The sequence below is a fragment of the Alligator mississippiensis genome, chromosome 6, assembly GCF_030867095.1.
Source record: "Alligator mississippiensis isolate rAllMis1 chromosome 6, rAllMis1, whole genome shotgun sequence".
In the NCBI taxonomy this organism is placed as follows: domain Eukaryota; kingdom Metazoa; phylum Chordata; order Crocodylia; family Alligatoridae; genus Alligator; species Alligator mississippiensis.
The window spans coordinates 81717362-81745248 of NC_081829.1; the positions used below are offsets into that span (position 1 = coordinate 81717362).

The following is a 27887-nucleotide window of genomic DNA, read 5'->3' on the forward strand; positions in this document are numbered from 1 at the left end:
AGCCAATGGCACTTTATCGTGCATCAGCAGATGCATGACGAATAGATCCAAGGAGGTGATACTTCCCCTCTATTGGGTGCTGGTCAGACCGCAGTTGGAGTACTGTGTGCAATTCTGGGCGCCGCACTTCAAGAGGGATGCGGATAACCTGGAGAGGGTCCAGAGAAGGGCCACTCGTATGGTTAAGGGCCTGCAGACCAAGCCCTACGAGGAGAGACTAGAGAAACTGGACCTTTTCAGCCTCCGCAAGAGAAGGTTGAGAGGTGACCTTGTGGCTGCCTGTAAGTTCATCACAGGGGCACAGAAGGGAATTGGTGAGTATTTATTCACCAAGGTGCCCCCGGGGGTTACAAGAAATAATGGCCACAAGCTAGCAGAGAGCAGATTTAGATTGGACATTAGGAGGAACTTCTTCACAGTTCGAGTGACCAAGGTCTGGAACAGGTTCCCAAGCGAGGTGGTGCTCTCCCCTACCCTGGGGGTCTTCAAGAGGAGGTTAGATAAGCATCTAGCTGGGGTCATCTAGACCCAGCACTCTTTCCTGCTTATGCAGGGGGTCGGACTCAGTGATCTATTGAGGTCCCTTCCTACCCTAACATCTATGAATGTATGAAAAAAGAACTGTTTAATAGCATATTTTAACTTATGATCGATTTGGTTTGATTGGTTAGCATACAAGCTTCTGTTAAGTCTTGGCTAAACCTTCAGTTTTAAATCTGTATCTGCCCTAGATATGAAATTCATCAGTTTATCATTTTAAGTTGTACGTTCTGCTGCCTTATGCTTTTTGCCTGCAAGTTTTACTTGGGGTTTTTTTTGCTAATGAATGCCAAAATATAAATGAGCATTATGAGTTACAGTTGATGTGGTACTGTGCAATATGCATTAAAAATGCTGCTTAACAGACATAATTGGAAATACTGTTTGTTCAACCTAAGTTTTTTAATCATGTTATAGACTGTTGTTTTTACAGTGAGCAAAACAACTGATTTAAAATCTTTATTTTAAATGCTAGTAAATGTAGTGTTAGTAATTAATATCTTGCTGTTCTCATAAGCTTCTACAGATATAAGCAATCTTTTGTGATAGAAGTCCAAATTTTCACTTTGATGTTTATACTTTAATGCCAAATACTTGCACATAATTTAATGTTTTACAGCCTGGACAAAATCTCTGAAACAGAAATGGAATGCAAAATCAACATATGTTGTAGGAAAAGCCACAGCTTCTCTAGGTAAGCCATGTTAAACAAAAAAGTCTTTTACAAAACAACATCTTCAGTACAATTCATAAAAGTATTAAGGTGAAAAAATGTTTAAAAGTGTTAAAAGTATCAACAAGTTTATAAGGCCTTATTTAATAATTAAACCTGTTTCCAGAAAGGCAGCTTTGCTTTATATACATCAAAGATATACCAGCTTACACTAGCTGGATCTGACTCCTAGAATTCACTTTTTTTTCTATTGTAATGTGATTGCATTACCTTCATATCTATGGTAATGAAGAGTGGTCAAACAATGCCCCCCCCCCGTGTCCCGCCAAACTAGCTCTTTTTCTGTATGGTATGAATAGAACAAAAGCTTATGTACAGGATTATAGAATGTAGTTCACTGTGATAACAGGGTACTAGACTCAGTGATCCAGGAGGATCTTTCCAGTGCTAGGTAATTCTGGGCCCACTGAAAGCAGTGGTAAAATTCCTGGTAACTTCAAGGGGCCAGAATTTTACCACATGTTTTTGTTAACCCAGTAAAGGATTAGGAAAGGATTGTGATGATTTAGACATGTCAGCAGCTATCTGTATCAACCTCCATTTTGGCTTGTTGCCAATTTTGTTTGTAAAATTGCTTTGTAGCATCAGATTTGTCAGATGGGATGTGTCAGGAGAAATTCCTGTGTCTAGGAGAGGACTAGCCAAGGGTTGTTAAACTTTGACCTTACATTCAACTGGGAAGTACCTTTGGCTACCAAGGAAGACTGCTGTCTGAGGTGGCCAGGTAGCCAAGCAAGGGATCACCTGACAGAAGTCTTAATCGCCTGGTAGGGTTTGAGGCAGATGAGAGAGATCACCTAATAGTCAGGACTGCATGTTACAACAGGAGATTGTCTCTCACCAAAACAGAGTAAAAAGAGAAGCCTTGGCTGGAAGAGGGAAAGGGACCAGGAAGCCCAAAAGTACACTGACCAAATTCCAAAGAATGCTCAGGGGTACTGAGGAAACTGAAACAGGAAATGAGATTCAGGAGTTTCTTAATCTGCTGGAATCTGTAGATCTCTGATGCTATCTAAAGTGAAGAGTGATTAATTTAAGGATCTCTCCACAAAACTTTGTTCTTCCTGACTTCAATAATTACATCCCTTTGAAGGGTTAAACTGTAAACCAGAATGCCCATAAAGCTGGAACTCTGCAGGAGCAAAGCATGTAATTCAGCTAGTAAAGAGTACTGAGGCCTAAGACAGCTGGGCTGTGGGATTCCGACTTCCAGTAGAGGTACCAGCCTCTCAATATATGCCCAGGGTTTAAAGGCCAAAGAAAGAGAAAATGTTTAGATTCCACTTAGACCCAAGTAGAATTAAAGTAGAAATTACCCAGTGTCTAGATCCAAACACAGAAGCTTAGCAAGTACCTGCAGGGATAGATGAGCCAGCATGTAACATTCATATGTTGTTTTAGTTGCACTGTATAAATTTCGCAGTATAGCTGTGAACAAGGAATCCTACCTTCTTTTGAAATCCTTTGCATATTCTGCTTGTCTGCCTTTTGGTTTTTGGTGCAAGAACATTCCAAAAATGTATCAAAGCAGAGCTACTACCTCGATGTAGCTTACTTAATAGCTCTTTTAATTAGAGCAGAGCCGGCTTTAAGGGTGGGTAATGTGGGCAACTGCCCAGGGGGGTGCCGAATGCACGTGCGCAGCCTGTGCTCGCAGCAGTGCTCTTCCCCTCACCTCACCCCACCCCAGCAATCCTAGGAAGAAGGAATGTTGCCTAACCCAGCCTGCCCTCTGCCTCTAGCTGCTGCTCAGGAGGAGCCAGGTTGGGCATGTGCAGGTGGCACCTGCTCTAGTCCACCTGCCTTACACAGCAGCAGTGGTGCCTGCCCGCCTGCCTGCCACACCATGCCACTCCACCTCCCTGTCAGACTGTACCTTGCACTCCTGCCCACCTGCCTTTGCCTCTGCCTGTTGGAGCGCCACAGGCTTGGGGGTGAAGAAGGGAGGTGCCAAAATACAACCTCACCCAGGGTGCCATTTTCCCTAAGGCTGGCCCTGAATTGGAATATGCTCATTTTTTCAGTATTATCATTGTTTTATTTACTTACTTAATTTTTATGGCTATAGACAGACATTCAAAAAGCCTGAGCCTGAATTGATTCAATCTTTGCAGGTTAGTCTAACCTGGCTAGGCTGAATCAATTTGTAACCGTAAAGACATCCCCTCTGGACTGAAGAAATGCAGGCACAGGCCTGCAGTGGCTCAGGCTAGAAGCCGGGGCACTAGAGCAGTCCTCCTTTCCCTTCCACACTGCTGAGATGAGGGGGACATGGCCAGGCCCCAGCAGGATGTTCTGATTAGAGAAGGGTTCTTCCCCACCTCCTGACCAGCCCAGCATGGACTTGATAACACAGTGTTTATCATCCCTAACTCAGTGTTTATCAGTCCATTAAAAAAACAACAAAGGGACATTACCAGCTACCTGTTGATTCTGCCTTTGTCCCATCTGCCACAGCACAGACCATAGCCAGCATGTGGTCTGCAGCTAGAGAGGTATTTGTTTAAGGCAGAGGGGACAGGGAAGTCCCTGCTTAGCAGGGAGTGGTGAGGGGATAGGGGGAGCAGAGGGAAGACAGGCAGATGCCTGCAGTCTCTGCTGGAGCTCCAGCCAGGGAGCAGAGGTGAGGGGCCAGCTCTGCTGTGGAGAAGAGATCCCTGCCGAGTCCAGAGAGCATGCCAGGATGCTGGGGGAGTCTGGTTTAACTTAAACCAGGAAGGAGGAGTCTGGGACAGACATTGCATAAACTAGTTTGATCCAAATCAGTTAGGACTGATACTACATTCAACCTGGTTTATCTCAAACCAGTTTCAGCCATTTTTAAACCGGTTTGTGTGCACTGAACCTCTGTTCTGTTGCGGGTTTAAACCAGTTTCTGATCACTTAAGCTGGTTTATGTGTAATGTCTGCCCCTAGCTTATACTTCATAAATGGTGACTCATGTTCCCTGTATGATTAACTGAATTAATTTTGACTATTGTAAGTAGATTTTAAACGTACTGTTTTTTTACGCCCTCGTGCACTGACTTTAATGCTTTAAGTCTGATCTAAACGAGTCTTACTATTCTGAACTTAGGCTATTAATGTAATGCAGGGCTGTCCAACTTTTTAGTCCTGGGGGCACAATCTTCAAAGCCCTGGAGGCCACACCAGCAGCAGCCACATACCATATAGGCCTCATCAGGCAAGCCACTGGCCACCAGGCCATATGTCACATGGATGCCTCCCCCACCCCTTGATCTGCACTCATGCAGGTACCCCCTCCCCACTCCCTCACTGCTGCACTGCACCGGCACAGTTCCCTCCCCCAACTCTGCACTCCCTATGCAGTGTGCACACTCATGGACATTCTCCTTCCCTCACTGCTGTCCCACGTGGGCATAGTCTCTCCCTGCCTCCTCCTGCGGAGCCTGGACTCACCCTCAGCTCCCTGTACTGTGCTGCACTGCCCCACCCCTGAAGGCAAGGGTAGGAAGGGGCAGCTGGAGGAGGGAGGGGGAGCCTGATTCTGACTGCTGTTGCAGCTGGAGCAATGGGAGAAACAGCAGCATGGTAGAAGCCCAGGGGCTGCAACTTAACTCCTCATAGTTTGCATGTAGCCTGCAGATAGGGTGACCACGCATGTGAACTTCAAGCCCATTGACCCACAATGTGAACTTCAAGTCCTGGTCCCAGTCTGAATGGAGGGAATGGGGCTGGGACTGGGGTGTTGCCCATTGGGGCAGTGCATGGTGCCCAGGGCTGGGGTAGGAATGCATGGCTGTGGGGCTACCTGGGAAGCAGGATGGAGCCACAGCCGGGTTTTCCAGGGGGTGGGGGGGGAGCGGACTCCCCACAACTGCATGCAGTCCCAGGGAAGAGGGTATGGGAGGGGGGGTCATATGCTCCCCCCCCCCCCCGACTTGTGTTCAGTGCAGAAGTGGGTGCAGGCTGCCTGCTGTGGGGCTCGGGGCCCCCTGTCCTGCTGCCTTTCTGCCAAGAGCCCCATGCCAGCCCTGCCACCATGGTGAGGCATCCCTTCCCCACCCAGCAGCAGTGTGGGGGGCACAACTCCGCTGCCCCTGCTGCTGTCTGGTGGACAGGGGGTACCTTGCCATGCTGACATGGGGCTTTTGGCAGAATGGGAGGCTTGAGGCTCGCAGTGGGCAGCCTGCATTTGCCCCCACCCCCATGGGCTCCACTTGACTCTGCTTCAGCCATGTAGCTCTGGGGGGGAAGGGGCGCATGGGAGGTGGCCATGTGTCCCACCTTTCCATTTTGGAAAGGTGGTCACACCACCTGCAGGCCACCAGTTGGACAGTCCTGGGATAATACATCAAACACCATGTAACATAGACCTATAAAATGACTAGAAGCAAAATTTGATTATTGGTTTTGCTGCTACCATTACTCTACCTACAATTTTTCATTTTTCTATATTTGGATTTGTAGATTTATATTACATTAGGTATTTAGTTGGGGTGTCACTGGATAAATCAATGCTGTTTAGAGTTTGTTTTTTCTTCTACTAATTTGCCACATTTTAATTCATTTTAAAATTAATTAATCACAAACAGGCAAGGTTTAAATTAAATGTGATGTAATCACTTGCATATCTGTCATTGCTTATTCCACCATTTTTGGCTTGAGTATGTGGCTTGAGTAAGTATTCCAGTTCCTTGCAAAAATGGTTTGCAATTGCATGTATAAAGTTTCAGACCCATGTGGGTAAGCAAGACCTCACTGCTGTGTATAGTGTTTACCCCTCAATACATATGGGTAAATGCCACTAAACAGAGCCAAAAGTTAATTTAATTTTGTAGCAGGTATTTTATATTTGTGTACATGACCTAAGACGTTTAGTAGTATTTAGAAAATATGGATCTATTTAAAGGCTGATAAAATTGATTCCTGAATAGTTTCTTAGTGTGGAAGGTATTAAGGATCTAATTTATAAACATAAAGATAAGTTCACTACAAGTTACAATTCCCAGAGCTGGCTGAGATGTAGAAAACTGGTGTGTGGCATGTGGCAAAGCAGGGAGGGGACAGGCAACATAGCAGCGGATAGGACAGAAAGCAGAGTGGCCAATCCATCTGGGGCAGGAGATTGGAGTGGTGCTTGGGGAGAGAGTGGGGTTAATTTGTAGCATATCTGCCAAAAAGGTTGGCCCTCACTGAGCTGAAAGGAGGCTTGCATCAATCAAGTCCAATGCTAATTTGTTAACTTCTTGGCAATTCCCCCTTCCGTGCCTTCATACTAAATTCAAGATTATTGTAATTGTGGATTTTCACAGCAGTTTTGATCCTTTATCACAAGTGAGTTCATGCTCACTGATCTATGTACACGTACTCAGCAAGAACACAGGTGTAACAGCACCATGTGCCAGGAGTGCAGCCAGTTCAGCACAGTGTACCAACCCTTGTATCTTCTCTCTGTATAGATTTAGTGTCTTGCTGCTCTATGAACAGTCTGCAGGAGTGAGGTCAGATGTCCTCTACTCCTTCCATATTGCTTTCCTTATGCATGTCTTTCTGCATTATCTAGGATCACATTCTTAGAAAGCACATGGCTTTACAAAGGGCTCAAAGAAAACCTAAAAAGATTTCTATAAAAGACAGATTAAGCTGGGTCTCCAATTTCAATTCAGATGTTTCTGACGCAACTAACTGGAACTTGTTTTCATTCTGTCAAACAATATATGACGTTGCTGCTTTTTCTTTAAGTGGAAGAAATTGGCCTTGCCCCACAAGGAGAGAAGTGTGGAAATGCTGAAAAACTAGCTGGATACATTTGCTCAAGTAAGTAACTAAAAATCTTTGAATTCAAGGACTCTTTATGTTAAATTTGGCTTCAAAATTTCTTACAAAAGACAGATTTTTGTAAGTGTATACCTCTTCTCCATTTAACACATTCTGCCTGTATTCTTTATATTCTGATACAGTAGAATCCCAAAACCCAGCTTCCTAGAATGCTTCAGCTGTTCCCAAAACATTTTGAATAAACAGTATTTGCTATGTAATATCTGCCTGATATAGGAGGTCATGTGGCAGATCCTATATCTTGAAGTAATCCACATAAATAGTATATAATCCAAAAAACATATGAAGACCTGCAGCTATTGTCTGTATGGGATCAAGTGATACATTATGAAGATTTAGGCATATGGTATATCTTGCTGCAGTGGCACAGGTCCCCTTTAACACGGTGGACTTCCCTTGCTTCAGAAATAGACTTTAAGGCTGGGTTTTTTTCATTGTCTCATAACTAAAATCAAATATAATGACTCTTCCCCAGTCACTGCTGCTTCACAAAAATTGCCATCAGTGCTTAGAAAAGGCTGATTTTCATCCTCAAAAGAAGAATTTTCTTGAAAAAATGATGAAAGGGACTGGCTGTACTGGAAACCTAAATGTAGCTACTATTTTGATTAAAACTAATTCAGAACTCTTTAAAAAATTTGACATATAGTCAAGTGACAGTAGGTGATTCATGTGATTCAAGTTAGCATTTTCTACTAGAAGAGCTGATTTGGAGAGCTTAGCTAATGTGTTTCATTTTTTTTATTATATTGACCTGTCTAGGGTATAACTTTGCTGTTAAATTGATGTGTATAATACACATAACGAGTAGGGAATCAGCCAGCTCCATAATCAGAAGTTTAAAAGAATCAATTTTCCCTACAGGAGAGTTTTTGCTAATTTTTTTTAGACACAGCGGCTGATTATTATTTATTGGGTGATTGTAAGGTAGGACAACTACAAGCTGTACAAAGATACTTCATTATCATGCAGCTGGGATTCTAGGATTTGGAAAAAAACCTGTAGTATAAGAGGAAAGTGCCAGGACAATGAGATTGGCATTAGAGTTTCAGATGCATGTAGCATTCCAGAGAGCTCATAATTGAGGTTCATGCTGACTTAAGAGTGTATTCATATTGACATCTGCTAAGAACACACTTGACAAAAGAAGCTCAACAAATTTAGGCATGAATTAATCTTGAACACTTTGAGATTCACTGCTAAATCCAACTTGGTATGCGTGTCGGCCCCAGGAGCTCTATAAACTTCTGCATTTCAGTGCACACAGAGTTAAATGACAATTTCCCTTTCCTGCTCCACAGAACACTTTCTGTTAGCAGTAAGATGCTAAGGATACTCTACTGTAGAGTCTCAGAAAGGATCCATAATGAACCTGGAGATTGGGCTGTCCTTGGTTGATAAAAAGGAAGACCTCTGTTTAATGGCTTCCTGCTCCAAACATATAAGGAAAAAGACAAACATTGGGTTAGGGATATCTGCAGTATCTGTTAACTGAACAGAGTGCCCCAGACTTTGAAAACTGCCCACCTTTGGCCAGGGAGATGAAAAAAGGCAGATGGCGATCAATGCAATTATTATTATTATTACTGTAGTTTGGTGAGTTACTGTAGCTGCTAGTTTAAATAATTTACTGGAGCCCACACTTCATCCCCTTATTGCCTTCATGCCTTTTGTGTCAAGGTGCCTAGGTCCCACACAAGTGTTAGCACCCTGAGATATTATTTTTGGACATTGCACATAAGATGGAAAGTTCTAACATATTCTTTTCTGCACAAGATTTCAGCAGGCCAGTGAAAAATGGGATCATAGCTGGCACATCCTTGTTCATTTACAGACAGGGTGACAATTAGGCTTTTAAAGTGCAAAAGGAATTTTAAAAATAATTTTAACGGGCGGTACAGGGGCCCTGAGGGTGGCAGGGCCTGGCTGGGCCCGGCACACAGTCCCCATGTGCCACACCGGGTCCTACCACCAAGGGCCCAGCCTAGCCGAGTGGCAGAGGGACCCCAGGGCCGGCAGGACCCAGCTGGGCCTGGCATGCGGTCCCTCACGCACTGCACCGGGTCCTGCCACCAAGGGCCCAGCCTGGCCAGGCAGCAGAGGGACCCCAGGGCCAGCAGGACCCAGCTAGGCCTGGCACACGGTCCCCACGTACCATGCCTGCCACCAAGGGCCCTGCCCAGCCAGGCGGCAGAGGGGCCCCAAGGGCAGCAGGTCTTGCCACCAAGGGCCCGGCCCAGCAGCAGAGGGGTCCCAGGAGCCGACTGGGCCCAGCGTGCAGTCCCCGCATGCCACGCCGGGTCTTGCCGCCATGGCTTAGAGTGCCCCACTCCCGCTGCTGCTGAAAAAGGTAAGTTATGGGCCCTGGGCAGGGGCCCTCCAAGGTGCCTGGGACCCTGAGAAGGTGGGCTGTGGCCCTCCAGGGGAAGCTGGGACCCTGGGTGGGGGGGCTGTGGCCCTCCAGGGTGCCTGGGACCCTGGGCGGGGGGGCTGGGGCCCTGTGGGGGATAGGGGCTATGGCCCTCCAGGGGAGAGCTGTGGCCCTGTGGGGGGGCTGCACCCTGTGGGGGCCAGGGGACCCACCCCTCCTGAGCAGCCCCCCCACAAGGTCCCCCACACCCACAGTCCCCCCAGCAGTCACCCACCTACCCACAGACCAACCCACATCCCTCCACACGCACCGACCCGCCTTCCCCCACACCCCTTCCCACCTCCTTCCTGCAAACATCACATCCCCCCATCACACACCCATCATGTGCAAAGAAAACCAAAAGTACACATCAACACATATAGGTATTTAGAATTTATTTTATCATGATGATAGAGACACTGGCAGGTTTCCACATTGCTTTACCATTGTAAATACAAATGTAAATAAAGCATTGCCCAACTGAGTGGTCTTTTGTGTTAATTGTGGAAAAACATGGATTTTGGGATATTTTTAAAAATAGATTTGGGATGCTGCTGCAGCAGTCCAGCTGGCACAAGGGGTAGTGTCCCCAGGTACCAAGTGGCTGAGCTCCAGAAGCTCTGGAGAGTGAGTAGCCCTGAGCTGCTTGCTAGGGCAGGTTTTTGTACTGCTGTGGCCAGGACAGGGCAGCTTTTTATACTGCTGGGGACAACACAGGTGCTGGCCCCAGGCTTTAGCTCCCCCTGGCTGCAGATCCGGGAGGAGCCAGGCGGGGTTATTTTGCCCCAAGTGGCACAATTTGCTCCACAACAAAGTGCATGTCCGAGCACGTGCACTGAGGCAAAAAGCCCCAGCTCAAATTTGCACTGCTTCTATTTGAGCTACTGCAAGCGCACGTGCTTGCTTGTGTGGATGTGCCTTGTGAGGGAAAAATAGGTTTGGGATGAAGTTCAAAGAGAAAAGTTCATGCGGTACCAGCATTCTCTAGGCATTGGTATTGGTACATTTTTAAGAAATCCTTTAATAGGGAAGGATCTAGACTGCACCTAAGAAAAATGACCTAAGAGCTCTATTGATTGCCCCTAAATAATGCTGTATTACAGAAATGGAAGTTTATATCACCCAGATAAATGACTGCACCATTGCAACGAACAAAATAACAGCTCTTGAAAGAACACAACATTACCTAACATGCAGGTTCAAAAGTTTGAAAAAATCAGGAAAAGGAGAGGAAACATCAACCATTAGACTGAATTTAAAATAAAGTGATTTTTTTAAACATCATACTTCCTTTATGGTTTGCCTACCTCTGATTTTAAGAAAATAGCCCTTTGCTACCTGAGTGTGTGAGTTCAGGCACTGCCCTCATATTAAGCTTTGGCTTATACCTCCAGGATCACACTCTAACCTATTCTCCTCCCCGAGATGAGTTCCATGCAAGATGAACAGGGAATAGATAGCTGCTTTTGATATGCTTATCCCTGGTTTTACTGTTCACTCTGATTTTACTGTTCACCCTGCTTGGCCCAGACAGCTTTTCCCAATTCTGTACATTCACCAGCAATGCAAAGGAGGGAACTGCTTCTGATAAAAGCAGCCAGACTGGGAACAACACCTTCTGGTGGCAGATAGGGAAGTAAATCAGCCACAGCAGAAAAACAAGAACTGCATTTTTTTCAGCAGAAGTCCTGAGCAGAGAGAATTTCTCACTAGATTACAACCAGCATTTTAACATACCACAAGATTGTAAGGTTCGCAATATACTTTCAAGATACCACCAACCAGAGAGTATCATTTAGTTCCAATAATAATACAGCTTCCAGTCATGGGGTCCTCCTTGTTGATACATACCTAACCAAACTCAAGACTTAGCAGAATGATACATTGATCAAGTATAAATATGCACAAATTCCTTACGACAACTCCACAATATGAAATATATCAGAATGCCCTGCATCAGTGTTTTATACTATGTCAATATTAGTAAGACATTTAGTCTCATTTACCCATAAAATTACAAATAAAGAGTTAAAAGAGAGAGAAAGAGCAGAAGTTTGTAATTAAAAATTGACTGTCAGCGTAAAAATAAAATCTGAGGTAGCAGTAGGGTTTTTTTGTTACTCACTTTCCATGTCTTTGGCACTGACTTTGGCTTAGGTGATTGAGGAACTGTATCAGTTGACTTCTGAATTAAAGAGATAGTTTCAGTCTGTTTTCAAGACAAATCTTTTTAGCTTTATTAACATTTAATGCCTTTGTAGTGCTGGCTATGGAAATAGAGGGTACTGTTGGGGCCAGTCCTTGTTATATTGTCCAGAGCTATCAAGCTATTATTCTTTGCTTTGTAAACACAAGTCAAAAAGGATTAGTGTTACTTTCCAGATATCACATTGGCATTTCAATTAACTGACATGAGCCTTGGTAGGGTTGATATTAACATATTTTGCCTTTATCCTGCAGAATACTCTTTTCATTCTATCTCAAGTTCTTTGTTGCTTCCTGTAATTTATTACCAACATGTCCGTGGTTCCTAATAAAACTTCATTTTGCAATTAGGATATTCAGATAAATCTGTGTTGACTACTAATAAGGTCCTTCAATATGATTTTTACTATGTTGCCTCTGTCTTTCCCCAGAGGAAATGCTGGTGCTTAATGTTACAAACTAAGAATTTACTTCTGGGGTTTAAAATAACCAACTTAGTGCGTTGTTTGTTATTCTGCTGGAGCTCTGAAAAAAATGAGGAGAAAACTGAACTCTAAATTAAATAGTAAGTTTAGAAGGACTCCACTTTATTTTGAGAAATAATTTAGTTGTATGGAATTTTACCTCAGATCCCTGTGTTCCTCAGTGAGAGTTTTCCACTGAATATCCTATAGGAAAGGCAAATCTGTGCACAAGCATCAGAACATGACTATTCAAATGTATTTTCATGCTGAAAAAACGCAGAGTTTGTTCCATCTATGGCTAAAGATAGGTTCTATGACTGCATCTGTGCCAGATCTGGACACCCTTTTCAATTAAAATAATACCTATACAAGGGCCTCTCCAGTAGTAAAAATGGCAAAAACTGTTATATAGAAATAGCTACCACATTGGATTTAGTAGCGTAATTATTTTTGTGAAGTATTTCAAGCTGAAATCTGGTAAAGAATTATGTACTATTTCTTTGATTAAAAGCTCTCCCAAAATTATAATACTCACAAACCTGCCAAACCACCATTTTATATTCACTAAAAACCAGTTACCAGCTTAGAAAATTGGTGACGGACAGGGGGGACAAGGCTGAACTCCTCAATGAGTTCTTTGCCTCAGTGTTCCTAAGCGAGGGGCAAGACAAGTCTCTCACTAGGATTGTAGAGAGGCAGCAGCAAGGCACCAGACTACCATGTGTAGACCCTGAGATGGTACAGAGTCACTTGGAGGAACTGGATGCATTTAAGTCGGCAGGCCCGGATGAGCTCCATCCGAGGGTACTGAAGGCACTGGCTGACGTCATTGCACAGCCACTGGCGGGAATATTTGAACACTCATGGCGCATGGGCCAGGTCCCGGAGGACTGAAAAAGGGCCAGTGTGGTCCCCATTTTCAAGAAGGGGAGGAAGGAGGACCCAGACAAGTATAGGCCAGTCAGTCTCACCTCCATCCTTGGCAGTCTTTGAAAAAATTATCAAGGCTCACATTTGCGAGAGCCCAGCAGGAAAAATTATGCTGAGGGGAAACCAGCACGGGTTCATAGCAGGTAGATCATGCCTGACTAATCTAGTCTCTTTTTATGACCAGGTTACAAAATGCCTGGATGCAGGAGTAGGGGTGGACATCGTTTACTTAGACTTCAGGAAGGCCTTCAATATGGTATCCCACACCATACTGGTGAACAAGTTAAGAGGCTGTGACTTGGATGACTGCACAGTCTGGTGGGTGGCGAATTGGCTAAAGGGTCGTACCCAGAGAGTCGTAGTGGATGGGTCAGTATCGACCTGGAAGGGTGTGGGCAGTGGGGTCCCGCAGGGCTCGTTCCTAGGACCGATACTCTTCAATGTCTTCATCAGCGACTTGGATGAGGGAGTGAAGTGTACTCTGTCCAAGTCTGTGGATGACACAAAACTGTGGAGAGAAGTGGACACACCAGAGGGCAGGGAACAGCTGCAAGCAGACCTGGACAGGTTGGACATATGGGTGGAAAACAACAGGATGCAGTTCAACAAGGAGAAATGCAAAGTGCTGCACCTAGGGAGGAAAAATGTCCAGTATACCTACTGCCTAGGAAATGACCTGCTTGGTGGCACAGAAGCAGAAATGGATCTTGGAGTCCTAGTGGACTCCAAGATGAACGTGAGTCGGCAGTGTGATGAAGTCATCAGAAAAGCTAATGGCACTTTATCGTGCATCAGCAGATGCATGACGAACAGAACCAAGGAGGTGCTACTTCCCCTCTATCGGGCGCTGGTCAGACCGCAGTTGGAGTACTGCATGCAATTTTGGGTGCCACACTTCAAGAGGGATGTGGATAACCTGGAAAGGGTCCAGAGAAGGGCCACTCGTATGGTTAAGGGCTTGTAGGCCAAGTCCTATGAGGAGAGACTGGGGCACCTGGACCTCTTCAGCCTCCGCAAGAGAAGGTTGAGAGGCGACCTTGTGGCTGCCTATAAGTTCATCATGGGGGCACAGAAGGGAATTGGTGAGGCTTTACTCACCAAGGCGCCCCTGGGGGTTACAAAAAATAATGGCCATAAGCTAGCAGAGAGCAGATTTAGACTGGACATTAGGAAGAACTTCTTCACAGTTAAGAGTGGCCAAGGTCTGGAACGGGCTCCCAAGGGAGGTGGTGCTCTCCCCTACCCTGAAGGTCTTCAAGAAGAGGTTAGATAGGCATCTAGCTGGGGTCATCTAAACCCAGCACTCTTTCCTGCCTATGCAGGGGGTCGGACTCGATGATCTATTGAGGTCCCTTCCAACCCTAACATCTACGAATCTAAAAGGACTAGGAAATCTATACGTTTACTTGGCCTTCAGGCTGACGTTGAAGTACAGTGATCCAGATTTGAATCTAAAGTCTAAATAAAGATATAATAGAAGAATTAAATGGGCTGCATTGGACTGCCCCCAGTGCAATTTTCTACTTTTCTTTTCTTTTCCTTTCCTTTTTAAATACAACACCTGGTACCTGGTCCTGACTGGAGCTACAGATACTTCTTCTTTTTCTTCAGACCTAGAAACACCTTTTATGTTATTTTCAAAACACAAATGTCAGTTGCAGTGAGGACAAAAAAAAGGAAAGAAAAATAATGCTTCCAAAGAACAACTCTAAATTACTAATTTAAAAAATCCATAATATACAGCAGAATATTGAACATGCCCCCATATGATTAGTGGTGCCTCATTTCATCCGGTCAGGTTCAAAAACCCTACAGTCATTTTTTACGTCTATCAGAGACTTCACTTTCCTTTCTCTTTCCAACATCTAAGGTATGTATATGCGGAGATTCCAGTTGTGGCCCCCTAGAAATGACTGTATAGAGAACTGCTGTCTGGTAGTTCCTTTTGAGTGTGTGTAGTTAGCCTGATAGTCCAGCTAAGAATCTTATAGCACACAGGTTCTCAACCTAAGTGCTGCAAGATCCTTTTAAGTGTGCTGTATGCTGCCACTCAATATTAGCAATTTTGGGTACACAGACACCTACACATGACTCACAAGAGAAACCCAGAGATTTCAAACAGGAATTCATAATGTCAGAAATATTCTGTTGTGGTTTTCTGAGTTCTTTGCACCAGAATTGCAGACTATTATTTTTTTCATAGTTAAAAAAAAAAGTGAACCCTAAGAGCTGGCATTTTCCAAGGAGTGCTTTGAGTCTAAAAAGTTTGGGAACCATTCTTATAGAGTCTGTAGCCCAAATCTATCATCATCTTGGCTGAAAAATCTTTGCAGATCAGTTGGAAAGAAGCAAGTGTCAGAAATACGCAACCCCAAACGGTTACCATTCCAAGAGCAGTCAGGAAAGAGCTCTAGGTCTCCCAATTAATCTCAGCAAGCTTTTCCCAATGTAAGAAGTGTCCTTGTCCTCTACCTCCTTGCCTCCCAAAGGTTAAGGGTGATGGTACATTGATACTGGGAATAGGAGCCATTCCTCCCTTGGTTATAAGGGAAAAAATGCTCTGGGTAGCTTTGGAAATTCTCTACAAATGATTCAGTCCATTTTACATAAGATGAGCTTCCATCGTTGTATCCATGGCTCAGCAAGCTATGGATGGACACATTCTGCTGGATTAAGCCATTAAATACCAAAATATGTGTCTGTGAAAACTGGGCAATTCTGAAAGCCTGATGAGGAGGAGATAATTTACACAATGCTTGGTTATTCTGTGTTGAAAGGAAATGGAATATAGCAGAGCAGTTTATCTTTTGCCAGATTTCTTTAGCCAGTGAATTTGTATTATAGTAATGGGATCTTTTTTAATTTACATGCTAAGTAGCCTTTACCTTCTGAATTACAGATGTGACTTGAACTGCAACTGTTTTCCATGATTTTTAGGATTGTATGAGACTGCAATGCTACATTTTCAGTATATGTACAAAAATTGGCACTTTCAAAGATCTTTTGTGATTTCAATGAAAAAGGTAACCTTATAACCCATGGTTGCTTGTTTGCTTACAGAGGAGACACCAAATTCATCATCTCTTCTTTTTCCTTGTGGAGCTCTCAAAAGAGAAGTACTTCCAACAGTGCTCAAGGAAAAAGGTTGGTATTTCCTTAGATGTTTATTTTGGTTAGTTGACTTATTATTATGAGCAACATTGTCCCCTGCACTCCTCACAATGATAGCAAAAGATTAAAAATGTTCTCATTATCAAGAGGAGGCTGCCATCCATTGTTCAGCTCCTGCTGCCACTGCAACACTGTTTTTGTTGCTGCTGGGTGGCAGAAGGGACAAGACTGCTTGCAGGGTTCCCAGAAACAGCAAGGTCTGACTTGAGGGGAGGGGTCCCTATCCGTTATTGCCTGGCAGTAATGGGAATGGGGCAATCTGCAAGTCTCCCTGATGGCTCACCACTGTGGGGGGCACTCTACTATCCAGAGCACTATGGATAGTGAAGGATCTAAGATCTGGCCCAGCATGACAAAGTTTGCTGTCTAAAACAGCAATTTCATCATGGATCCACCATTTTTGTGGTGGATCAGCCATTTTGACGCTAGGACAACTTCCTTTAAGGTATGGCTTATTTATAATATGTCACGGGAAACTTGCATATATCCACTGACAAACGTAATATCAGCCAGGGGCAAGGGAAGTTGCAGTAATTAATTGATATATGTAATATGCTTTGAGATCCTCAGATTATGAATGCACAGCCATATAAAAGCTCTAAAATTATATTCGGTAGCTGTAGAAATGCCTAGGAAGCTATTAAAAATATTTCTGTGTCTTAGCCATTGAAGTGATGCATTTAAATGTAGTCAGAATTATAGAAGTGCTTTATTGGAATAACAACAGCATTAAATCCTGTTAAATAGTAAGCACATGTTCTTTTTTTCTCAATTCCAGGTATTTTACTGGAAAGCCTCACTGTTTATCAGACTGCTCAACATCCCAATCTCCAAGAATCCTTGAAGAATTATTTCTCACAACAGGTAGCACACATTCAAGAATACCACTATAAAGGGATGGTTTTCTGAAGCTTATGTAAAACCTGTTAAAATGCTACAAGATGTCATTGTAGGGTATAGAAACAAAGGCTATAAACAAGCTTCCTATATTCTCTTCATAATGGGTACTAAGGTAATGCTTGGGTAATGTTGTAGTCATTTGGACATTGTGAATGAGGCCTTAAAATTGGATATAATTTCCCCTAAAACTTTAACACAGTAGCACATAGACATAAAAGGAGTGAGTTAGAGAAAGTCCTAAAATACCCAGTGTCTCTATTTGGGGGAGGAAAGGGAAGGCCCTTTCAGATTTTCATCCAGTTTTCAAGCTATATTTTATACAAGAATTACTGGGAGTGGGGGAAACTATTTATATAAATAATTACCTATTCCATTTGTTCTTTTTGAATTGCTTCACAAAGCTCTGAAAAAAATCATGTTAGATTCCATCACGAGAGCCTCAATTACTGTGGGGTGCTATTGATTCACTTACTAATGATCATACACACAGGATCTCTTGTCATTTTCAGTGTCATTGAACCTGCTGGCCACAACTATCTCAATCTGCATCCAGCACTAATTATCTGCTGTCCATGGTTGCTGAGCAGTGTTCCTTCTCTCATTATTTCATTTGAGAATGCATTACTGATTCTCTTCTAGTATTACAATTCTGGATGATATGCTGCCCTCTAAAGGATCACTAGGTGTGTCTGTTAGAATTGTTACAAAAAGTGCTTTTTACCATCAGCTAAACATCATTAGGCTGAGATCAGTGCCTAACAAATAGATTTGGAGCTACTGATAAAAGCTTTTGTTTGCTCAAGATTAGATTATTGAATGTTTTGTTTGTGGGAGCCTGGTGTTACAGCTAGGTTTCAGCTTATTCAGAATAATAGCCTTGCCTCCAGACACCTGCCTGTCTGAACATCTTGCTCTGCTTTTAAAGGCGTCATATTGACTTACTGTTAAATTACATATTGATTTCAAAGTTCTTCTACTCATGCAAAGTCCTGAATGGCTTCACCTGCCCAGCCTAACTGATATACTGTGCTACACTTATGCTCCCAGACAGATAATACAATTATTATAAGTATATTATTTGGTTGGCACTAGCATAAAATTGAGCCAATAGCAGGCAGGATATTTTCTAATGTCTCCTTTTTATGTGATTTAGAGAGGTTCTTGTCATTCCAGGCAAAACTAATAAGATATGCTTGCTTTCTACTTTTAGCCATTCTTAAATAATAGTTTTGTTAAACATACAGCTCCCTGACATTTGATATTGAAAGTCTAGACATAGATATAAAGAAGTAATGTCGAGCACTGTTTGAAAGCCAGAAATACTGAGCTGAACCAGCATTCCAATCTTCATGACCAAAATCTAGCTTCTAAATGGTAAATTTTAAAACAAAAATGGATGCCTTCCATAGAGTTTGAGCACAGCCTTGCACCAAACTGATTTCTTTGTAGATTTAGTCTTCAGAAGCAGCCTTCTCCAAGCCTGCCAATCCTGAAAAAAAATGTATGCAGTACAGATGACTTCATGCCTTCCTCAGTCTAAGGAAGCTTGCTAATATTTCCTCCCTGTTAAAAAAATGCTGCTGCATAATAAGGTTGTCATTCAGAGCTTTATCAGGTAATATTCTGGGGGTAAAAAGCCTTTGCATTGTGTCTGCTCAGCTGTAGAACTCAAGACTTGATAGTCATTTCTCCTGTTCTAAACTACTTTGCTATAGCAGCTGCATAAGCAGGGAAAATTTAGGGTGAGCAATGAGGATGTACAGGATAGGAAGCAGAGGGCCTATGTCCAGAGCTGGTGGAGTTTTGAGAACCATCAGGGAATCACTTGCATGACCTTGGAGAATGAATGGCAAAAATCACACTTGAATTTCAGGTAGTGCCACATGGGGACAGCCTTGCCAAACTCTGCGCACCCATCGTGCTGCTGCCAGCCTTTCACAGTAAATCATTTTGGCTGGCTAAATTCAGCTCTTCTTAGCTGCCAGCACTGCATCTCCACATAGAGACTGCTGAATGGATTTATATGAAGCCGTGTTCTGATATGCTGCTCAAGTCAACAGAAATCTGTTCCAACACGCTATTCCTTTTATACAGGGTATGCCAGCAAGCATTGCGTTCTTCAGCCCATCTGGTGTCAAATTTTGTCTTCAGCATATTCAGAAGTTTTCTGGCAATTTTGCTGATCAAATTAAGGTAAAGTCCCCAAACAACTATAAACACACTGGTGTTTACTAACGTGGAAGCAGAGGATTGAAAGGAGGGCTGAGTTGTATTTCTTACATCCGCTGTTACAGTGAGACTTGGAACAAGTCACTGGGCTCTCTGTCTATACTGAGGGATAACAATTCCTGGCCACTGCGAATTTTTCTAATCTTCAGTCAAAACAATGCTGCTGCAAAGATGAATTTTTTTTTATTAAATACTTTAGATTCTCACTGCTAGTTACAATTAGCTGTATACCTCGTTTTTCCTTAAATCTGCAGTTAAAATAAGATTATTTAAAAGCAAACCAGCAGCAAGGAGTTCATCAATAGGTTTTTAAATGTTGGCCCTTTTCTGTTTAAAAATTCCATCTAATTGCAGAACTTTAATCCTTCGGAAGAAAATCCTATCATCAGATTCCTTCCAGGCATTTAAAAACATTCTTGCAACTTAACAGTGATATGCAGTGTAATATGTATGGTATTTATGGAAGGTTGATACTTTTAGAACAGTGCTTCTCAAAGTGGTGGTCCGTGGACCGGTGCCGGTCCGCGAGCCACCACTCGCTGGCCCACAGCGAGTTGCCAGGAAAGAAAGAAATATATTTTCAGAAGCATAACATTGATATGTCATGCGCCACAGTTCGTATGTTCCAATACTCCAGGTCATGTCACATCGTGTGAGGTGAGGAAAGAGAAAGAAACAGCCAGTCGCGCATTTGTGTAGCGCTGTTACACGCAGTTGCTGCCACCAACTGGACCGGGCACCGGTCCCTGGCCCACTGGAAAAAAAATTGCCGGTCCGCCACATCAGACAGTTTGAGAAGCACTGTTTTAGAAGATGCTGGCTATAGCTTGTTATCCTTTTCCACTGATGATCGTTCTTCAGAATGGGACTGTGGGGGAAGAGTTGAATAGATGAAGTTCAAACCACCACAAAAATACATCATTTGTTTGCAGCTCAGAAATACTGCATGCGAATTAGAGGGGCCCCTCACTGGCCATCCATGTCCTAACTGAAAAGTGGAGACCCATCCTTTTCCAATTTTAATCCTACTCTCTGACCTAAAGTAGAAGAGGCACTTGAGCTGAAGGGATTCCTTCTTTCTCCTCTGTAGTTTCAATTCGTTTTAACTCCTGTGGCAAAAAGCTGGTCCTACGTTCACACTAGAGATGGTTCTGTGTTGTGCATAGTTCTGAGCTCCTGAATAGTTCTCTCTGCAGGAGCTGCAGAGGCTGGAGTTGGATTAATAGGGACCAGCTGTAGAGTTTAGCATTAGCATCAGTTTCTCAAAAGTGGAAGCTGTGGGGTAGAAGTGTGGCTCTGAATCTCCCTTTACTTCATACTTTCTGTACCTGAAGAAATAAATCTGCTTAGCCTGATTGAAGATCATTATCTTTTATACATGTACCTAAGTTCTGGCTCAGTGTACCACCATCATTCTTTATGGTCCAAGACAAGATAAACTGCTGATTTAGAAGCCTAGAAATTCCTGGGCAAGGACTGTGTTTGACAGCTCTACCACACACATGCACTATGAGACTATCATCTGTACAGGTAAAAGCTTGTGTGCGCAAGAGACTAAGCTTTCCAAAACCTCAAAGAATTCTCTCACTGTCTGTTTCAAGTGCAGGGCACCTGTCTTTAGTCTTGCCTGCTATAACAATCCTGCACAGCACAGCTGCTGTTAAGCAAATACAATTAGAAAGGTAGATTTTATTTATTTTTTTTAACAGGAGAGAGGGAGGAAAAAGCCTATTACAAATGCTACCCGCGTTACTCAGTGCACTATTAGAGAGAGCTCACATGCAAGCAAGGAGGTAAAATAAGAACCTGAATAGAATAAATCAGCAACAGCGCCATAACTAAACTGTCACAACAGGGCCTCACCAGGTAACTTCTGTTACAGCATTTGCAAAGCAGACTAACAAAATACCTTGTGAAACCACGCTGTAAAAAGAGTTCATTTTATTATTCTACATCTTCAGGGAGCCGAACCTCTTTGAACCTTTTTTTGGGTGTCACATGATATTTGCGTACAGCAGTGAGAGTAAGAGTAACAGGAATCCATTAAGTTTATGTTGGTTCAAGCTATCAGTAGCCTGTATCCTGGAGTCAGAAGCAGGTTGTGGGTTGAGTTCAAAGCAGGGACGTTTGCATTTGATCTTCATCATTAATCATCACAGCAATTGCTAGCAATAGCTATAGATAGAGGGTTTCTAGTGAATATAGAAATCATTCACTAATAAAATGGCAAAAATATTTGAAAATAGCAATTGAAGAGGAAGCCAGCGTGAAGCAAATAATTCTTTCAATATCTAATATTCCTTTTAGTTGTGAATAGTTTTCTGTTTTTCTTATTGCAACAAAAACCTTGATTTGGAGTTATTGGCTGAGCTATTATTTCAGCAAGATTTCTGAACTTTAAAAGTTTAGATAAAATACAAATTCTGATCACGCACATTAGATTCAGTGGTAACCGACTTGATTCCCGTGCATGAAGAACTTGTTCAAAAGGGCTAGTCACTCTTTCAAGTGAAGAACAGTCTTGTCACAGATTCAGCATGCAAATAGGATTCTTCTTGTGTATGTGTATGTAGGACAAACATAGAAGTTCTAAATATGCAGATGGTCTCTCCAACTGCCTGGCTGTCATACTGTTAGCCACATCCTCCTGTCCTGACTGATGCCTGCATTCCATGCATTCCTTTCCTTTGGCTGAGACTGTAGCATGGGGCCGGGTAATTATTTCAGCTGGAGAGTCGCTTACTGAGTTTTGGCAAGCTGTTGAGGGCCGTAAGGGTAGCCCCGCTCCTTGACAGGTGCCCCGTCCCCTGGTCACCATCTTGGGACCAGCAGTCTCGTCCTCCAACCCCTAACCTTTTCTACCAGAAATCCCTCCCCTTGTCCCCTGGAAGTACTCCTTGCAGCAAGGGGATTTGCCATCTGGGAACCAGAAAAATACCAAAGTATATTCTAAAAATCAAACATCTACAACATTAATTACATTAATTAAAAAAATATTTTGTCTTGATTTACATGCCTTTGTGTAGTGTACACAGAGATGATAGTATAATAGCTTAAACTGAAGTTTTACTCTTGTATATTGTGGGGGGTAGGAGGGCAGAAGGGGGTGGGTATAGGTTTGTTGGGGGGCTATGGGTGTATGGGATGTGGGTGTGTGTATAGGGGTTGGATATCTGGGGTGTGTGGGGGGGGGGAAGGTGGCTGGGGAGGGTTGTGGTATGTGTGAGGGGTTTGCCCATAGCCCCCCTATGGCAGGCAGAGCCCCCACCCACGCTCCTCCAAGCCCAGGCTCCTGCTGCTCCTAGTCCTCGGGCATCAGGGCACAGGCCCTGTGCTCCCGGTCACTACCACACCCCCCTTTCCCCCCCCTGCACACTGTCAGTCCCCCACCGCCTGCTGCTGCCATTTCCCTACTTTTCTGCGCACTGTTCCTCTCCATATCCCTGTCTGCCCACTGGCCTGTCTGGCACCACGCGGTTCCCAGCTAAAGTGCTGGGACTGCAGGACCCAGCCCAGCCCTGAGGACTGTGGTGATTGCCTGCGGTCCTCCCCTACCTCTCCCTTCCCCTCCCCCCATCTGAATTTCCCTCTCTGGCAGAGGGAAGTAGGGAACAGCCCCAGGCCAGAAGCCTGTGCTAGGCAGAGGCATCCAGTTGGGGTGGGTTTGAGGGGGGGAGGGGTGGGGCCAGGCAGGCTTTGCTGCTGCAGCTGCTGGGTCCTGCCACTGGCTCCCCCTGCATCCTACTGCCCCTGGATTCTGTCATCTTTGACAGGCAACCAGGGACAGATAAATTTTTTTTTTTTTAATGTTTAGGGGCCCTATGTGCCAGATTTTGCCCTCCCCTACTGTAGCAGGTCTCATAGCATGGAATAGGGCTGCTGAAGTCTGTCTTGCTTTAATTTTTTTGCTGACCCCTTTGTTTATTTTTTTCATTTAGACAGAACTTAGTTTCTCTTGATTATTACAAGCCAAGATCTTTTTGAGAAGCAGGCACTGACAGAGCTGAAGCATGTTAGAATTTCTGTTTATTTTCCTGGCAACAAGAAAGTGTAAAAGCCTTTTTCTTTACTTTACATGTAATTTAAACGCAGTTAAATAAATGTATTGTTTTACTACTGAACTGAACCCTCCACTGAAAACAGCCAACATGAGTGAGCCCATATTAATCTGACATTTCCAAGTTAGATGTGCTTATGATGTCAGTTACTTCAGTTTCTAGTATTCTGTCCTGCACATCATGCAATGAGAGCAGATCTGCACACTGTTTTTTTTCCGCTGTCTTGTTCATGACTAATTTATCACTTCAGTTTGCTGCTATTGGTCCAACAACTGCTGAAGCAATGGAAGCTGAAGGAGTCCCTGTGAGTTGCACTGCAGAGAATCCTACTCCACAGGACCTTGTTGCTGGCATCAAAAAAGTATTTCATTTGTAGAACTGCTATTTATAGAGAAGCACCCACCTCTATTTGCCCCCATCCAGGTTGCTGTAATCGTCCTTGAGAAATTCTGCAGTTCATCAACGTGTAATTGACATGAACAATGGATGAAATAGTTATGTTTTGCTGAATATTTCCTGTGTACTGCTTAACCCACTGGCAGTTAGCATCATTGTATACTAGTAACATGCCTGGAATAGCTAGATTGATGAGGAAGCAGAAGTTAAGCCAATTCTGGTGACTTATTTCAACAGCATCATTAAAGACAGCAGCTTGGTACCATCAGGAGCCCAAAAGAGCAAGTCATCATCCAGTATGCCAAGAAAACTAGATTAATAAACAAGTAATTAGGGAGTGCCTGTTGCTTTTAAATACTTAATTTATTTCTCATAGTCTAGATCTGCTTTACATTCTGGCAAAAGACCTTTCAAAAATGCACATCAAAACTTTAAATGATTTGGTCCATCAGAAATTAGTTTTGCCCACTGGGAGCTCAGGTTTGTATATGGCTTTTTTTTTGTATTACAAGTTTACCCCCGTTTCTTGTATAGTCAGTCTTAATGGGTCTCATTATGCCATCACGTACATTCTTGTTAAAGCTAATGACTTTGACTTTAAACATATGAAAGCAAAATTTGGCTCACCAGCTGACAAAATAAATAGTCTTCTTCAATATGAGTAATTTAGGCTGACATTTCCTTGAAACTCAATAGTTTCACAGTTTGCAAGAAGATGAATGCTGGACTTGCTTCTTCATATAATTACATGCACGGTGTACCGCATCAAGTAACTTACGTTACGTGACATGGGGTGTTAAGAGTTAATGGACAAAAAAAAAATTGTAAAAAAAATGCTATCAAAATAAAACATTTTCTATTGTAAAACTCTTGCCAATCTATTCCATATTTATCTTAAACACAAATATTTGCCTGGATGATGGTTATACATAATTAAATTAGGAAGGATTTATGCAACTGTTGCAAAAAGTTAGTTACAGACCTCCTAGCCGATCAACTGGATGATTCAGTGCATTTTTACAGTTTTTTTAAGATTCATATGTCCATAGTTCTTAATTTTTTGGTTTTTACTCTTAACAGGAAGCAGGTTTATGCACAATAAAAATAATGACCGGTTAATGAAGAAACATAAGGATACCTTGTCATGTTAGAATCACCCATGTTAGATGTTGCTTATGGTTTAATTAATTATTTATCTGATCAGGAGAATAAACCCATTTAACACTACTGAGCACCTTCAGCTGATATTGAGGGAGAGAGAGAGAGAGAGAGAGAGAGAATCTAAATGAAAGTATGGTCAAATTATAATCCTAAATGTAATTAAGCATGCTAGTATGGGTCCAGAACATCCACAGAATAACAGATGCCTTACTTGCCGCAAATTTTCAAAGGCTAAGTTTAAAGTATGTGACCTGACTTAAATATAACAAGAATTCCTTATCCAGAATAGTTACGAAGATCTGAAACCACCTCTCACTCGTCAGTGGATATGTATATTTGTCATTTTAAACCGAGGCCAGTAAGCATAACTATTTTGCTTTGAGAATCCACGGTGATTCAATTTCTTCATCTGAAGTAGTTTAAAAAATGTAATGGCTACACGATGTACTTTGTTACTGTTCTTACCCAAGTGTAGTGAAAAGCATCATAAGAAACAAATCTTGAATTTCTCTTAAGAATAAACATTCAACACTGGAAGGACTTTATCATAAAAATCCTGTAAAAGACTCCAGCATTGCTACAACTGAATGTGGCTTCAGAACTGTGTATGGACATGCCCCAAAGGAAAGGAAAAAAGAATGATTAGGAAATAGGTTTTGACCTTCTCTGCCACAATTTTCTTTAACATGATTGAATGTACACTAAGTCAAGCTGTTTAGCATTCACATTCAGCCATTTGGTGGCATTATGGTAGCTGTAGAATATTCAGTGTTCACTTCTTCTTTTAAGAATAAATCCATAGCAGACTGGATTTGGTAATCTGCTCAGGTCCCCTGCAATACCACTCAAAAAGCTTTGAACTTTCAGCTGGCTCAGTCTGACATAAGAAAGATCTGAAAGATTTATATAAAGCCTAGTGTCTCGGGGCACAGAAAGTGGGAATAGGGAGATGAGTGATCTGTTTGTGTGCTTAGCTTTTCTGCTTGGTCTACCACGTAAGATTTTCTTGCATAGCTGTGTTGTTTGTAAGGGAAAGATGTCACACTTCTGACATCAATTTGTCAGCAAGAACCATAATGAAGTTACATGCCCTGCAAGTGCAGCTTAACTCCATTTGGGAAACTGGTTTCAGTGATCAGGGGCAATGCATAGGTGCATGCCGGGTGCACATGCACCCCAAGCGTCGCGGTGCACCCCCTACAAAAAGGTGCTGCTGACACTTTCAGCGGTGCCTGCAGGCGATCTCCACTTGCCAATGTGCCGCCAACACCGCCAGCAGCATCTGTGGGTGGTTGCCAACCCCTGGTCTGCAGTTGTCACCCCACCCCACCCACCACCAGCAGCGCCAGTGGCATCTGTGGGAGCTCCCGCTTACTGCCACCATCTTCCCCAGCTGCCGGGGGCACGTGTCATTCATGTCAGTGATATTACTGACAGTTCTAGTGCAGGTATAAGCTACATTTCTGTCAAAGGTCCACCAGCAGGCCCTTGGATATTTAAAAAAAAAAGAGTAAATAAAATGATCCAATATGCCTGTTAAATTACAGCCCACTATCTTTCACTAACCGTGCCACAAATGCATACCCATAGCCCACCTCAAACAGAGAGAGAGTTCCCTGGCCACTGGACACTGCTCAGAAAGAGGCCTCTTTACTGCTCCAGAGACAGGATTTTGTCACGCAGTTCTCTCTGCCTTGTTTCCACATCTGAGTGGGAGGTGCGCGGGCCGGGAGCGGTCTGAGGCCCTTGGGGGCGCGCGGCGGGCTGTGGCCAGCAGCCCTGGCACGCAGATCGGGGAATGCAGGCCGGCGGACTAGAATTAGGCATGGACGCTTAGCGGTTGATTAAAGATTATTTTACTTACACCGTAGATGGTTGCGCTGCAGGCAGGAAAACTTGCTTGAGTTGCAGTTACAGACAGGAAAGAAGAAAAGCAGACAAGAGCTCTAAACTCGCGAACTCTAGCCCAATCCGGCTGAAGGCTCTAAAAACGCGAGCCCGTCGTGTCAACCGAAGAAAACAACTCGGAGAAGAGCTCTGGATACACTCACACGAAGTTTGCTAGGCTCTGTGGAACTTATGCGCAGGGAAGGGGTTCGTCGAGGGATCGTTCGGCGACCGGGAGATGCCAGAGGTCGATCAGACCCCTATAGCCTTCTTAAGGTACACACTGGGTCCGATAGGCTCCACAGCGCTTAGAGTTCTTCACGAGACGTGAAGTCCTCCTCCTCCTCCAGATGGTTGTGGAGTCCTCCCTTGCGGGGTTCTCCTTCGAGTTCTGAAACTTGGATGGAAACTGCTCAAGCCTCTTATACGGCTAGCAAGCCAATTGCTAGCCGCCACGGGGGAATAATTTAGAACTGGCCAATAGTGGGACACAAATTTGCATGCAGGTGGCGGGAACTTCTTTGCACAGGGTTTTCTCTTTGCAACTGAGAAATGCACCTTGCAAAGAAAGCTCCTTGTGGCGGGAAATAATTTAGCAGTGCCGAAGTGCACACACACAAAAATCACACCCTTGGGTTGTGACGGGGAAGCCACATTTTCAGAAGTGAGTACTAATGCAAAGCGTCTCCCTTCAGATATGTACTGTCTGATTATGCTGAAGTGATTGCCACCACGATCTACGAGAGTCCAAAGGTTTCACAAGTAATTAGTTCCTCTGTGGGGATGGAGATCAACTATGTAATTACATGAATCTGGGCACTCAAATGTTAGAAGCCACTTATGAAGAGTGTAGTATATTTGTTTAAAAAGGTGCTGTAAACTTGTCCTCTTTCCTCACTTTTTAGGGTATACCACTTTTCTCCCCAAGCTTGTACCCAAGATTAGTTTCTACTCTGTTCAGATCAGAGTTAAGTATGCACTTGTACATCTGATCTGCAGCT

General features: G+C 43.4%; 1 protein-coding gene across 4 annotated transcripts in view; it reads left to right on the forward strand.

The window, feature by feature from the left end:
- Window positions 1-24705, forward strand: part of UROS (uroporphyrinogen III synthase) — a 45538-nt gene extending 20833 nt beyond the window's left edge. For 2 of the 4 annotated variants that reach the window (XM_014611376.3, XM_014611377.3), the window contains exons 5-10: window positions 1160-1234; window positions 6980-7054; window positions 16145-16228; window positions 17034-17119; window positions 19250-19348; window positions 23693-24705. In XM_014611376.3, coding sequence (XP_014466862.2) covers window positions 1160-1234; window positions 6980-7054; window positions 16145-16228; window positions 17034-17119; window positions 19250-19348; window positions 23693-23818 — 545 coding nt within the window. In that variant the 3' untranslated portion in view covers window positions 23819-24705. Of the gene's footprint in view, window positions 1-1159; window positions 1235-6979; window positions 7055-16144; window positions 16229-17033; window positions 17120-19249; window positions 19349-23322; window positions 23506-23692 lie in introns of those variants that run through there. The other 2 variants (XM_019482858.2, XM_014611379.3) reach the window with 2 other exon arrangements.
- The last annotated feature ends 3182 nt before the right edge of the window (window positions 24706-27887 follow it).